At 49.6% G+C, this 15066-nt stretch overlaps 1 protein-coding gene across 1 annotated transcript in view; it reads right to left on the bottom strand.

The window, feature by feature from the left end:
• Positions 1-4758, bottom strand: part of DRGX (dorsal root ganglia homeobox) — a 31950-nt gene extending 27192 nt beyond the window's left edge. The window contains exons 1-2 of the mRNA XM_019034511.4: positions 4604-4758; positions 4075-4189 (exon numbers count right to left, since the gene is read on the bottom strand). Coding sequence (XP_018890056.1) covers positions 4075-4108 — 34 coding nt within the window. The 5' untranslated portion in view covers positions 4109-4189; positions 4604-4758. The remainder of the gene's footprint in view (positions 1-4074; positions 4190-4603) is intronic.
• Positions 4759-15066: the final 10308 nt, after the last annotated feature.

Genomic DNA, 15066 nt, shown 5'->3' with positions numbered 1-15066 from the left:
GGGCACCCACCTGACCCACCAGACAGGAAGCCCTGTTTGTCCCAAAGGATATTTTTCTGTTCCTCCTATTAAATCCTCCTCTTTTCCACTCTGTCCCCAAAACCTCTGACTTTAAATCCAGTTATCCCTATTACATAGGGCGAGTGGTGACCTTAATCCCCAAGATGGCCAAGTTCAATTCTTGTGAAATTCTAGACTCTGAACCAGGAAGGGTCACTGGCTTGAGGCAGAGCCTTCACCTGCTCTCCAGCTCCCGGCTCCACCCCTGTTCAATGTGCCTTTATCTCACCCCTACTCCAGATCCTTTAATAGAAGCCTGTGTGTCTCCCTTTGGCTCATATGGTAGTTTACTTTCCCTTGTTTCTATTAACAAGAATTAAAATCTGGGGGTTAGGAGAGGCTGGGGGAGGAAAGAAAACACCAAGAGCTTTTCACGGCACTTTTCTCCTATAAGTGCAGAACGTGAGGAGGTAAGAAGTTTATAAATGAATATTAATTACCGTTGGTCACAGCTCATCAGCACCATAGTGGATCTGTTATATAGATGTCAATTAACAAGAGATCTGCACCAATAGTGACTGTCCTGAATGCCAAGCAGACTTGAACAAGGCCACTCTCAAAGGGCACCCCACCCTCTGGCCAGGCCTTATAAAGCACCTACTGCTTCTACTTCCCCACAAAAGAAAGATGTTGTCGTCCCCAGCAGGCTTCAAAGCTCGTTATAAACCCAGAACAGAGTTTGGCCCCAAATGTGCATTCAGATCATTTTCCAAATGTGCTCTATTTACTTGATAGTCCACAATGGCTTCTTAGGAAAACAAATGAGCAAGTTGCCGTTAACCAGTGAATACTTTACCTGCCATGGGCTCTGTTCTCAGAATCACGGCATTAGGAGTTCTGGAGCTACACTGTCCCAGACAAGGACCCTCAGAAAGACCTCAGTCTCAAAGATTGAAAGTCCTTTGGGCTTCTTAAAATTCTGTCTACTAGAGGAAGTTCCTTTTAGTTATTCTTTCACCCTCCAGGGCCACATCCTTTGCCAAACACCCTGACTCTCTGCTAAAGCATTCTCCTTCCATCTTCCTGTCCAAATTGCATTGTTCCTCAAAACCTTAGTTACAGGTATTTCTCTCCAGCTCATTGGAAACTTAAAAGAAATGACCTCAAAGCAGTCTTATTTTCATTACTTTGCAAGAAAACAAATTGTCTTTTTTTGAAACAATGCACTTGACTGGTGAGGATGCAGTACAATTTCTGAGGATCTCAAATCACAATTTCGCTCAGTCTTCTAATTTATACATCATGGTCCCAAAGTGGCTCACAATGTGTACATGCAGAATCTTTAAGTAAAACACTGCATGTCGAACTGAATCCTAAAAGAGGGCTGACCGTTCACCAAATTAATAAAAGATTGACAACCTAATAGAAAAGAGGAAAAAATGAGAATAGCTCTTTTACTTAAAAATAAGTAGAATAGTCGATAATATTATGAAAATGCTAAACCTTGATGATAATTCAACCAAACACAACAGAACAATGGAATATTATTTTCAACATTTTGAAGAAAAAATGAGGTGCATAAAGACACCCAGTACAGATATGAGTGTCATAAGATGTGCAGGCTCATTCACCATTTGTAGGAGTACAAATTGGGTACTGCCTTATTAGAAGGTAATTTGACAACATCCATCAAAAATGTAAGTACACATACAGGTATTTAATCTATAAATATATTTGTAATGTGTGCCAAAATAGAAAAAAAAAGTGCTTCTGGAAACACTGTAGTTGAAAAAAAAAATGAAAACAACCAAAATGCCCATCAGCAGACGCTTTCTTCACAACATACAGTGGAATACTACACAGCAGTTTAAAAGAAATCAGTAGATCTACACGCATTGGCATGAACAAATCTCCAAGATATATCACAAAGTAAAAAAAGCATAGTACAGAATGATGTAGCAATATAATTTCAGTGCAAATAAGGCAAAACACACATTTTAAAAATACATAAATGAGAATTAAATCATGTTTTTCTTGAAGGAATCACAAAAAAAATAGCAGATACTTTTAGGAAAAGAGGTGGAAAAGGAGGATTTTGCTTTTCAATGTATAAGTTTCTGTTGTATTCAAACTTCTCAGGCAGGTGCCAGTAGTACTTTTTAATGTAACATTAGCAAAATTATCTGAGAAGTAAGATTATGAGCCATTCTTTCTTTTTCTCCCTTATACCTATCTAGATTAACAAAAAATTAAAATAAAAAAGATGATAGGCTATAATTATGTCATATTCCAAGGATCTGTTCTCAACTTTTCCATTTGCAGGATATCCCTTTCACCCAGCAGCACTAAACTAAACTAAATTACTCCTTTCTGCAAAACTGGCATAGAATCACATCTACAAAGGGATGAAAGGCTCTTAAAGACCCATCTCCTTTTCTTCTGGTTATATCACAGAGTCAGCACTGAGGTGGGATGTGCCCAGGGTGTGGGGAGCACAGTAAGCCAGCTGAGCTGGGCTGAGAGCTGGGGTCCCGGCAGGCCAGGCCAGGACTCTCCCTAAGTCACTGCTGCAGTCCACCCCTCAGACAGACATTCATGACGTCCCCTACCTGCCAAATGCCCAAACTTCTGCCTTACCCACTTTGACCAGAAGTGTGGCACACTGGCTGGCAATTAGTCCAGACCCCTGGTTCAGATGCACAGAGAAGGCACCCTTAACATATAGAAAGTCTCCCTCATCCCCTAGGGTACACTGCCAGGGGATGCATGTCTCCCACCCTTCCATAAAACCCACCCTGCATGGGAGCTTGGGGATAAAATGTGAAATGCAGGCAAATGTGTGGCCTTCCCTTCCTAGGAATGCTGACAGAGCTAGCAGGGCTTAAACACTGGTCCTCATTAGCCTCCTTTAGAAAATCCTATTGGACTCTTAAGAGCTTTTATGAGAAAAACAAAAACAAACTTTCTGAGGCTCAGCCACTGCTCAGGGCAGCCTGCGGCAAGACTGACAAGCATCACCTGAAGTCTCAGGTCTCCTAGCGCCTCACAACATATACCCTGTCCCTTGTCTCCCACAACTACTTGGCTTCCCAAATTCTCCCACCACAATAATAAATCAAAGGAGTAGGTTGCCAAATGCCAGTCCCATGGTTACAAAAGTCCAAATACCCCAGTGCTGAGACTGCTGCTCTGCAGAAGGCCCCATTAAAGCCCACAGTGTGGCATTGGCTCACCTGATGGCTACTAATTGGCCCCCTGATGTGAAGACCCCATCCTTGGATCCCTCGGGTCCTGAGCAGGGGCATGCCGAGGTCCCAACTGTCCCCTTCTCACCAACCCACTCCCCCACTAACAACTGGGTGCAGAAGCCAGACTGGGGATCCTGAAGGGAAATTTCTTCTCAGGCCTGGAGACACTCAAAGATGGAAATTCTGGCCTGGGGAGTGGGGAGTGGTCGACATTTAGGGTTAGTGAGTCACAGAGAAGGAGCCATGCTAGGTCAGTCCGGGCAGGTGGTGGGCAGGGCCACCTGGTTCCAGGGACAGCCAGGAGGCCGGGAAGGGAATTGAGCTGCCCAGAATCCAGGGCGGACGAGGCCCCTGCAGTGCTCTCGCCAGCGGCCCCAGTGAGAGCAGCCCAGCGACGGGCCCTTGTAGGCTCGTGCAGCTCGTGATCCGGGCCAGGACGCGGCGGGTCCACTCGCCTTTGCTTTCTGGGATGTTTGCAAAAGCACCGTGAAAGATTGATGCGGCCCCCTGGGTTGCGGAGCCCCAATTAGAGGCGTGACACCAGCATCTGTGCTGGGAGGATTCGGCCGGTCCCCGCGGCACGCCTAGCCCGGGGCGTCCTGGCCCAGGCGGGGAGGGAGCTGGGAGGCAGGTGGCGACGGGGCGGGGAGCTGGAGCAGGGCTGGAGTGGGGTGTAGGGAGGGGGCCAGGGACGCCCCTACTCACCGGCAGGCGGCTGCGCCCCCCGCAGGGCGGGGACCCAGCCACCCACCAGCCCTGCTGCCGCTCCGGCCCTTTCTGGCCGGCTCTGGCTTCATGGAGACCCTGGGGCGCAGCGCTTACTTACCCTCTAGCTGTGGCGGGCAGTGGAAATAAAACATCGCCGGCTGTCAGATCGGCTGGACGGCCGAGACCTGGGAGGGTGGCAGCAGAACGGACCCGCGCGCGTTGCTCCTGCCTGGCTGCAAAGCAAACAGCGATAGAGCTTCAAGTCTCGCTCTGCCAGCGCTCCCTCCCAGCCCTAGGGCGCACCCGGCGCTCCCCTCCTGGAAAGTCCCTCCCAACGCCCTCATCTCACTGCGGGGGACAGGAGGGAAGGCGGCAGCCCCGTCGCAAGCAGCAACCCCACGGGGCAGTCCTTCGGGTGTGTCCACCTCCCGGACTGCCGTGCCCTCACCCTGGCCCCAGCACCAAACCCGCGCAGCGTAGTTTCTGGCTCTCCGGTGTCCCAGCCAGAAGCCCTGCACCCGGGCCACCGCAGCCAGGTCCGGCTAGCGCGCAAGACCATCTGCGAGCTGCAGCTCAGGCCAGGAAGGCAGCCGAGCCCCAAGGCCCGGCGCTCGGGGCCCGGCGAGTGGGTCAGGAGCCGAGCATACCTCGGCGGGCGGCGGTCGAGGAGGCCGGAGCGTGACCGCCTCAGATCCGCAAGCCCTGCTCGGCTGGCGGCGGGCGGGGCTCGGCGCGGCTGGCGCCCGCAGGACCAAAGAAGTGACTCGGGAAGTGGCCAGATGTCTTGCTGTCTGTCTGCAGCGCGCGCTGCCGCTCAGCACTCGCCTTTATAATCTCACGCATAATTGGCCTTAATCTGATTATTTCCAGCGCTGTCTACAGCGAGTAACTTGGATAGGTCTATTGGGCCTTACAAATGGCCCACGTGGTGTTAAAAAAAAAATCCGTAATTTCTCAGCAAACATCAGGAATGTTTTTTCCTCTTTTAAAAGAGAACGATACAACAACCACCACCACCATCACCCCCAAAAACATACATTTTCCGAAAATACACTAGGCCCCACCCCCCACCTCATGTCCCCTCAGAGGCAAACCTTTCTCCGAGAGAGCCTGGTTTGGGCTGCCCTTGTCAAAGGCCTGGCGACTCCCGGGCTGCAAATTGACAAAGCGCTGCTAATTGTCGCCGCCGGATGGGTTTTGGGGGGACTCTTTGCACACGGCTTCCCTTTCCAAACGATCGTACAAAAGGAAAGTTTGATTTTGTTCTCAGCAAGGGGTCCCTGAATTTATGTTCGCTTCTCGATGCAAATGATATGCGGTGGGACCCTTTGCAATTACTTTTAAAATGCATCCGAGGCAGACACTCAACGGAGAGAGACCGCCCTTCTCTCTGCCTGGGTGAAAATTAAACTCTAAAGTACCGGGCTGAAATTTTCAAGTCAGGGGCGCGGGATTGGATCAAATCACATAAACTGCAAAAAAAGCAAGTCTAATGGCGCATAATTGGTTCTGTAATAGCATTACACCAGGATAATAGCCCGTTACGGCCCCCTGCACTATTAAGTGCTTCCCTGGCGGAAAGCCTTTATGATATTAAAGGGGGAATATAATGATATTTTGGTTATTAAATGCGTGTAATTAATTTATGCACCACTGAAAATAAAGTTGGTATTATGACCCACTCAAGATGCATCAGAAGATGCAAGTCAGACAACTGTTGATAAGTTCTGGTGTCTGTGCTCCGTCTAGACTGCTGATTTTATTTTGGGACGATGGCTTCTTGGACAGACTACATAAATTGAATATTTTATAAACATTCTAATGCTGCGTTAGGGAGCCTTGGCGAGGTGGTGGGTCGGGTCCCTGCACGGCCCGGGATACAGCCTTGATCTTAAAGACGCAGCGCTTTGGAAACAAAAGGCCTGGCAGGCCCGCCGCTGGACACCAGCGCTGGGCAAGGAGCATCGAGCTGCAGGACAGAGCACTGGGTCCCGGCCGCCGTCGACGCCCCTCCGAAAACAGCCGGGAGGAAGACCAGTCTCGCTCCGGTCGAGGCAAGTCAGGATCTATTCCAGTGAAGCGGCCCTTCCTGGGCTCAGTCGCTCCAGAGCAGAGTCTGCTCTGCCTCGGGGAAAGAATCACAGGAAACTCCCGCTCGTTTCAGAGCGGAGAGAGCTCCGGACGCCATTTCCGCCAGGGCCACCGACTCCGAGAGTCCAGGCAGCCGGCCCGGGAGGAGCGGCTAGCAGGTCCCGAAGGCGGGTGCGGTGGCAGGCAGGGGCCGGCAGGGCAGCCGAGGGCCTTTCCTACGTCATGCCAAGAGGGCTGGGAGCCCCTGGAGCTGATCCTCCCTTAGCCCAGGTCAAGAGACTGGCTCGCGCGCGCTGTCTCTCTCCCTGTCTCCCTCAGAGGGCCCCTGCTCTCTGGAGTTCTTGACAAGAGCCCGAGGCTCCACTTGCCGCCTAGGTCTGCCGAAAGTCCCCTCGGGTTCCCTCCTGCCCTAGGCAGCAGTTCCCTGCCTGTGCGCTTTGGGAACCCGGTGGCCGTGAAGTGAGGTGCCGACAGCTTCTGGGCCGCCTCGGCCAAGATGCTCAGGCGCACCTGGGGGTGTGTGCGGGAACCCTCAGCGGTAGCAGCCCAGCGCGGGGTGCAGTGTTGGCCCCAGAAACCAATGACGTCCAAACGCCAGTCTCAGTTCCCCATCCCTGACATCGACCGAGGCAAGTTCCTATTAAGGCCCAGAGATGACCCCGGGACGAGACAGGCTCATCCGGCGCGGATGAGACAGGCTTAGACCGGCGCGGTCTGAGGACCGCGCGCTCGCCGAGCATCCCGGCAGGTCAGAACCCTGGACAGCGGCGCCGATTTCCGCAACCCACCCACCCCCGGCTGCTGCGGAGAAAGAAGCCGTACCGGGGGCCCAGCCGGGGCCCCTCGCTGCTCAGGGGTGGGATCCGCCCGGCCGGACCCCAGGCGTCCGGGGACCGACCCCAATCCTCTCCCAGTCCAAACCTGCGAAAGTTACTCCGGACATGCACTCAGCGCTGGCAACAGAGACAAAACTCCCTTCTCCGCAATACCACGCGCCGCTCCTACCCGGCCGCTGCAGCCGGAAACCATCTCGCGGCCCCCGAGGAGAGTCTGGCCGCCTCACTGACTAGATAACCAGCCGAGCTCCCGCAACACACCCACCTCGCGGGGGCTCTAAGCCGGCTTGGGACCCTCGGCCTCGCCTCGCCCGGCGCTCCTCTCCCGGAGCCGCTAGGCTGGGCTCCTTCCCGTTGGCAAAACAGCGAGTAAACAAACAACCAAACAACCTTAGAAACGAAAGGCTGCACCAAACTTTGATGACGCCAGCCCCCTTTTTTTCCGAATGTCTCGACACCCGGGAGAAGGTGACTAATAGGTGTTCGCTACGGTCCCCCTCACCCTAAAAAAGGGCGTTAGTAACGAAAAGGTTATTTTTCCTTAATTCTTGTGCGGTAAAATGTATTTTCCAATTAACCAAATTCGCCGATCTGTCTCGCTTGGACACTCTGATAATTTACAACCTAAAAGTGTACTTTCTTTATCTAAAGACCAAGGTGACTGCTTTTAATTTTCTCTAACCTCTTTACACTTGATGTTCACCAGACTCATAATGTTAATTGGCTTCATATACGGATCATCAGTTTAATGAAGAAATAAATCCTGTGTTGCTTTATGTTTTAACAGTGATTGCTTTAATGAGGAATGTGACGTGTTCCAAAATCAAAGCTGCAGGAGACATTAGAGGGGCTTCCACTAGGACGGAAATGCTTATTTAAAGTTAAAACCGCGGGGTCGTATTTCAGCAGATTCACAGTCCTCCCCACCCCCTCCCCCGCTCCTCGCCCTCACCTAGCCTGCCTCCCGCCTCTGTAGGGAGACAATCCTGGGTCCTTAGTGCACCTTCTCTCCGCATCTCATACCCGCAGCCACAGCATCTGCATTCCCGAGAATCATTTCCTGGTTGCTAAATAGGGTGTGCTACTTTGCCTCCTGTCCCATAGGGAAGAGAGAAGCCAGCTCAGGGTGGGGAGTTCAACTTTCAAAGTTGTTCATGTTTTTAAAAATAAAATGGGAAGACAGTAACACACACGCCTGAAGACTGGCGTGCAGATGTTGTTACAGATGCAGCTCCCCCAGAGCCGCATGTCTTAGTGCTGAAAATTCGAGGCTTGGCTCCCAAAGGCTGACAGCTCTGGCTCAGGCCCAGTGAGTGGGCTGCTGACCCCCCAGGTTCTAGCCACTGCAACTGTCTGCAGGGATGCACTAGGCTTCTGCCCAGGTGATGGAAGCTTTACATCTCTATATCAATTAATAGCAGAGTAAATCTGCTTTCTCTAATGGGTGTTTGATTTTTCTAATTTTAAGCTGGTTCTATGAAAGGAAAACTGTCATCTCAGAAACACTAAGAGCAGCAATAAAAAGCTGGAAATGCGAGCATCTATCTAAGCCCTCAATTGTTTTCAGTTGAATTATGAATCGTTTTAAATTGATTCCTGAAAAGAATTCCAAATCCTTAGAAAATGTAGGGGTTTGAAGGCTCTGAGTTGAGGTCTTAAATACCATACATAGTATTCATTTCTTACTGTTTGCCTTGTTTTAGGAAAATTGGAAAAATATTTGGAGACACCTCTGTCCTCATCTTTTGAGCCCAAATACAAAAATATGTGTTGGATTTGACATCTTAATTGTGCTCAGAAAGGATTTTCACAACCTCCCTTTTAAAACTTTCCTTAGCAGAAATGACTTCAGTACACATGGCTTAAACCCATAGCAACAGGGTAAAGCAGGTAAAATACTTAAATTATCAGGGAGGAAAAAACCGCACTGAATTCCTAATTATATGTTTTGGAAGGGCCCAGGTTTGATATTTTTACAAATGTTTTAAAAGCTCTCTAGCATAATCCCCGGTGGATATATCTCAGTGTGAATATGGCGTATTCTCTACTTGTCGGCAAATCTGTCGTTATATTGTAGTTTTGGAAATTGCCAAAAAAGTTAGCTTAGCTAAGCTAAACATGAGAGAATATGTGAACGACATAGCAGTTAATGGAAATTCCAGATTTCCCGGGGACTTAGGAACAGAAAATATATATACACAACAAGGGATAGATATGCATTTTATCATCCTGGAAATTCCCTATAATTCACTAGTTTCACTGCCATATAAAACATAGTAGCTGCTCAAATGCAAGCCAACTTCCAATAACTTCACCTGTTCTTGTCCAGTGACCACAGGACAAAGTATATTCCCATGTGGTTCCCAGGGATCTCAGAGCTCAGCTTCAACCTTTGGCCCTGTGTTTGCTGCAGAGCTTGGAGGGTTGCCCATAGCCTCCTAACTCTCATAAGGAAAGAGAGCACAGCCCAGGAGGAAGGCCCACCACCTGCGGAGTCTGTGCCCCTGCCTCCATTCAAGCAGGCTTCGGTCCTCAGGAGACCAGTGAGCTTGAGCAGGTCACTTACTCTCTCAGGACCTCCCTGTCTCATTGTGTGACATGGGACAACAATGCCACATCAAGTGCTGGAGGGAGGATTAAAAGACAGTGCCAGCCGTGTGCGGTGGCTCACGGCTGTAATCCCAACACTTAGGGAGGCCGAGGCGGGCAGATCACAAGGTCAAGAGATCGAGACCATCCTGGCCAACATGGTGAAACCCCGTCTCTACTAAAAACACAAAAATTAGCTGGGCATGGTGGCACATGCCTCTAGTCCCAGCTACTTGGGAGGCTGAGGCAGGAGAATCACTTGAACCCAGGAGGCAGAGGTTGCACTGAGCTGAGATTGCACCACTGCACTCCAGCCTGTTGACAGAGTGAGACTCCGTCTCAAAAAAAAAAAAAAAAAAAAAAAAAAAAAAAGACAGTGCTAAAAGACTTTTAGGACAGTTAAAACTATTTTAACGGTAGATATATGTCATTTGACATTTGTCTAAACTCATAGAATGTACAACACCAAGATGAACCCTAATGTAAATGGTGGCCTCTGATGACATGTCAGTGCAGGTTTACCCACTGTAACAAACACACCACTCTGGTGCTAATGTTAACAGTTGGGGAGGCTGGGGAGTGGTTATATGGGAACTCGCTGCACTTCCTGCTCAATTCTGCAGTGCATAGAAAACTCCTCTACAAAATAAAGTCTATTATAAAAATTAAAAAATTTTAAAGACGGTGCTGAACACAATGCCCAGCACATAGCAACTGCCCTGTGAACATCAGCTGCAACTGTGGCATTATCATTATCATTATTATTGTCCTGCTGCTAGGGCCACGTTCCTGGAGAGATGATCCTGTGAGCCATTTTGGGAACTTACAGATGGCATCTGAATCTTCTGGTGGTCTCCTAAACGAGCCCTGTTCCTCACCAGGCCAAAGCCACACCACCCTTGGGAGAGCTCCCACTCGCCTGTCTGCCACACTTGCTTCCTTACCGTTTTTTGTTCTTCATACTTAATTGCCTGGTTTGTTGAACTGTACTCAAAACACCTATTTTGCTAGAAAACCTAAACCAAGGTCCTTTGAGCTCAATCAAAGGCATCTTATCCAGTTAATAGAAATGTTTTAGAAATTTAAATCCATTGCCTTTAGATTGGGCATGTCAACTACTTGGTCACAGACCTCACTATTCCCTACTACTTTCCTCTCTCCAGGTTGTGTAACCCCCCAGCTCCTGCAGTTATCTGTCTTTCCCACCCCTGACATAAATTCTATGTGAGTTTATCATTATTTTCAGACTGATAATGACTTTTTGTCAAGTGTTAGGATAAGAAAGGGGTGTGTTGAGGAAAGCCAAGTCTTTGGCTTCTAGCATTTCAGGGTCTCGTTCAGTCCATTTCAACTCTTCTCTCCTTCTCCCTTCTTTCTTTCTCTCTCTCCTTCTTTCTCTCTCATTCTCTCTCTCTCTCCTTTCTCTCCTTCTTTCTTTCTCTGTCTCTCCTTCTTTCTCTCCCCTTCTCTCAGGTATGTAGCACCTTCTCTGTGCCATGCCAGGGGATGCAGATCTGAGCTCACAGCCGTGGGGAACCAGCCCCTAGGGATCCTGGCTAGGGAAGGAGATGGGGATGCAGAGGTAAGGGAAACTCGTACCACGTGGAAACCACACCCAAAGGTACTGGATCCACTGTACCTTGTCTCCACCGCCCTAGAGGAACTTCTGGATGGGCAGCTCTGAGAACATAGCTCACCTCCAGCTGGGGAGGAGCTCCTGTCCTTATGTGCTCTCCTGTAGCTTCCAGTGGAGAAGAGCCCAAAGACACAGTATCTCCTCTGTCCCCAGAGTTCTCACCAGAGTCTTGTCAAGGGGTCTTGACAGGGCTAAGCATCAGCCGTCAGCCTCCTAATGGGACAATCTTGAGGGGCTGGACCCCACATTGGTCTGGGAGACCTCCTCCGGGTACACCCACAGTTTTGATTTCTAAGATCCCAGCATCCAAGACTGCTCTAATTGATTCACTGGAGTCACTGACTTGGAGCAAAATACTTTTATAAGTATTTAGTTGGTAAGTCTAGCTATTATTAACATGCAATAATGAATTGCTAATAAGAAAACTAAATCAATCTAAGGAAATCTCAAATTGGGACCGGCCAGAAATAGAAGAAAGATCTCAGTCTCCAAGTCTAAATTATTTCACCAATAAACCTCTAGAAAAAAAAAAATAGCTTTCAAGGTCAGCTCTTGGGTGCAAAGCTCTTTGGGTGCATTCATATGACTTGAATGGAGCTGTGGTACATGGAGAGGGAACTGGGAACAGCAGAGGCAGGGTTGGCGGCCAGTCCTCCTGATCCCCAGCCCGACACCCCCGGCTGCTCCCCCCTAAATAGGACATGGCTCCCCTCAAACAAAACGCACGTTCGATTGCCCATATTAAGTGCTAGATAAATGTGTGGAATTTAATGGAAATTACCATGGAAGGAACGAAGTAAGTTTGCTACATGAATAATTAGCAAACACAATGAATCTTTTCCATTTCTAAGACTTGGATTATGTACATAGCTGCAGCAGGAGGCGTATGGGTTTTCAACCAGGAGAACTTGGGGTCAAGTCTGGCCTCTGAAACCTCCCTATTGACAAGGTCTGCCTGTCAGTACTTGATCCAGGCATCAGTAGGTTATTCTCGCTGCCCCCAGCACTCTCTCTTCTTTCTCTCTTTCCCTCTCCCCGTCTCTCTTTCTTCCTTTCACCACTTCATTCTTTCTCTTTCCAGCCCTCTCTCCCTTCCTCTTTCTTCTCTCCCTCTCTCTCTTGCTCTTTCTCTCCTTCTCTCCCTCTCCCTCTCTCTCCCTTCTTTCTCTCTCTCCTTTCTCTCTCATTCTCTTCTTTCTCTCCTTCTTTCTGTCTCTCTCCTTTCTCGCTCTCCCCTTTTTTCTCTCCCCTTCTCTCTCTCCTTTCTTTCCTTCTTTCTCTCCTTCTTTCTCTCTCTCCTTCTTTCCCTCCCTTTCTCTTTCTCTCCCTCCCTTCTTTCTCTCTCTCCTCTCTCTCTCCCCCTCCCACTCTCTCACACACGCAAAGACACACACAGTGAATACTTCTCAGCTGTGACTTCACTGTCATGCTCTTGCAATCCTGGATCAGCAGGGCCCTCCGTCTCCCCACCTGACCAGCCCACTCCCATCCACATCGGTCCCACCTCTCCAGGACTGCCCTCTGCCCTCCCCAACACCTCACTGCTCTGCTCTTGGTGACTCTGTTGGCCATGACCTTGCGTGGCATAGCCAGGCCATAACAGGACTCCTCAGCACATTTCCCAGGGGTGGGGCACTGCCTCCCTCTCCTCCCCGTGGCCTCAGTCTCACTCAACAGCAGACTCTCAGAGCACATTTAGATCCCAATAGAAATATTTATTCCATGAAATTGTCTGCTGTCTAAGCAAGGCTGGCCCAGGCAATTCCCACTTTTCAGCCCCATCCCCAATCAGCCTGCAGCCCCCACAGGCCAGCCTGGCGAGAGGCAAGGTAACACACAGGGAGGCATGCACCTTTGCCCACCCATCCATCCGCCTCCTTATCCATTATTCAGACAGCTGTGCAGCCCCGTTTCGGTGGTCAGGTAACATTCAGCAGATGTACCTGGGGACCTGGGGAGGCTGGGGTGTTGGGAGGGCCTCGTACAGACACTGTAGCAAAGCTTGCCAAATCGAGACCTCCAGCAACAGGGAGCAGGTCCCCTGGATGCAGCCCTGGAGAGGACCTCAGCTGTCCAAGGCAGCCCCTCAGCCCCGGCAGCTTGGGCTCAGGGAGTCCCAGCCAGCCAGGCTGTCCATGGCGTCTTCACTCCCCAGCCGCACCAGCCCAGCTCGGGACCAGGCCTCCCTTTTGCTGGAGGATGGAGGCCCCTCTTGTAGCCTGCACATTCTTCTTCTCCCTTAGCCACTCATTTCTTCAACAGATGCTCACTGAGAACCCTGTTCATGCCAGCCTTACGTGGGGGCAAAAGAAAAGAGATGTCATTTCCTTCACAGTGCTTAAACCTTTTAATATAATATTTGTGTGTGTTCGTGTATGTGTGTTTACCAATATTATTTCCCCAACTAGACTGTAAATGCTGACTGTAAACAGCAGGTCAGCATGGGCTTAGCAGTGCTGGCACCTAGTAGGCATAAAATAAAGATCTGTTCAATGCATACATTAATAAGACAAGATCTACAGCTTCAAGTCACAGAGGACATAGCCGTGAACAAAGCATTTGGAGATAAGTGCCTCAGACAGCGAACAAAGCCAGTGCCTCCCTGCAGTGCTGGGCTGGTGTCCTTCAGTACTCTCTGGGACAAGTCAGGCCTTGAATAATCACATGAATTAAAGAGGGACAATCAATTGTCTCTTCTTTCCTGTATCTGTTACTAAAGGTTGCTGAGGGCCTTTAGAGAGTCATCTTCTACACGGTCATGGGGATACACGGTGTGCGAGCCAGGTGAACACCCTGTCCAGTCTTACAGGAAAGGCTGCAGCAGTGGGAAGGCACTTCTCCCTAGCCTGCTTCTCTTGACTGCACCCACAAACCATCCCAATGGCTACTCTCCCACCACGCTGCAGCTGAAGTCATAGAATGGATATGGGGCTTCATGTCCCAAATCCTTATTGCTGCTTTCCAGCTCTTTGGTTGTCTTAGCTTTTTGAGCATCATTTTTCCCATCTGCAAAGCCAAAAGGATTCCCATCATGGAAGAACTACTGTGTGAAATGGTAACATTCTCCACAGCTGATGGTGGTGGTTAGCACCTGTGACAGCCTTTCAGAAAACAGAGGGGGGCAGCCCTTCCACATCTGCATATCTGTCCTCACTCCTGAAATGCCCCCGTCTTTCTCTCTCTCCCTCTCTCTCCTTCGTCCTTTTCTCTCTCCTCCTCCTCTTCCCTTTTTCCCACCCTCTCTCCCTACTCTCCCCTCCACTCCCTCCTTCTCTTCCTCTTTCCCTTCCCTCCCACTCCCTCTCCCTCTCTCCTCACCCCTTTCCCTCTCCCCTCCCTTCTGTCCCTCTTCCTCCTTTTCCTTCTCCTCCTGCCTGTCCCCACCCAGGTCCAGCCTCTGTCTGGCAACATCTATGCTAAACTCTGCTGTGTCCAGGTAATGCCTACTCCCCATTCCCTGCAATGGCTCTCCCAGGAGCACCTGCCTTGGCTCTCATGTCATCGCCCCTTTAACCAGGAAATTGTGTTTGGAGTTGGGGGGTAGGAATGCAGAAGGGGTGAAGGGAAGGGGACCCTCATTTCTTACTTTAGGCAAAGGTTACCTTCTGGCTGTCCAGCCAGTGTGAGCATTGAGTTGTTTGGCCAGTGTCAGTATTAGAGTTGTTTTGTATTTTCTAAAATGTGAAAACAATTGCACGGAATGCATCTGGCGGAGGTTCTGGTCCCTTGGAATATCTCACCCCTCACACAAGGATACTTTCTGTCTCATGTCTGAAGGCAGCTGAACTTATAATCCCTGAATGGATTTTTTAAGTGGTTTGTTTATGGCTGACTTTCCTTTTATTATGCTCTTCAGAAAAAGTTGTCTAAAGGAAAATCAATCAATCAATGAATTAAATGTTTAAAAAAATTTTAACGAAGGACATAAGACAAAAAATTAAAACTAGCAGTAGGAGGT

This window comes from Gorilla gorilla, chromosome 8 (assembly GCF_029281585.2).
Source record: "Gorilla gorilla gorilla isolate KB3781 chromosome 8, NHGRI_mGorGor1-v2.1_pri, whole genome shotgun sequence".
Classification (NCBI taxonomy): Eukaryota; Metazoa; Chordata; class Mammalia; order Primates; family Hominidae; genus Gorilla; species Gorilla gorilla.
Note: the sequence above shows the minus strand (reverse complement) of the source record. Positions and strands in the feature narration are given on the sequence as shown.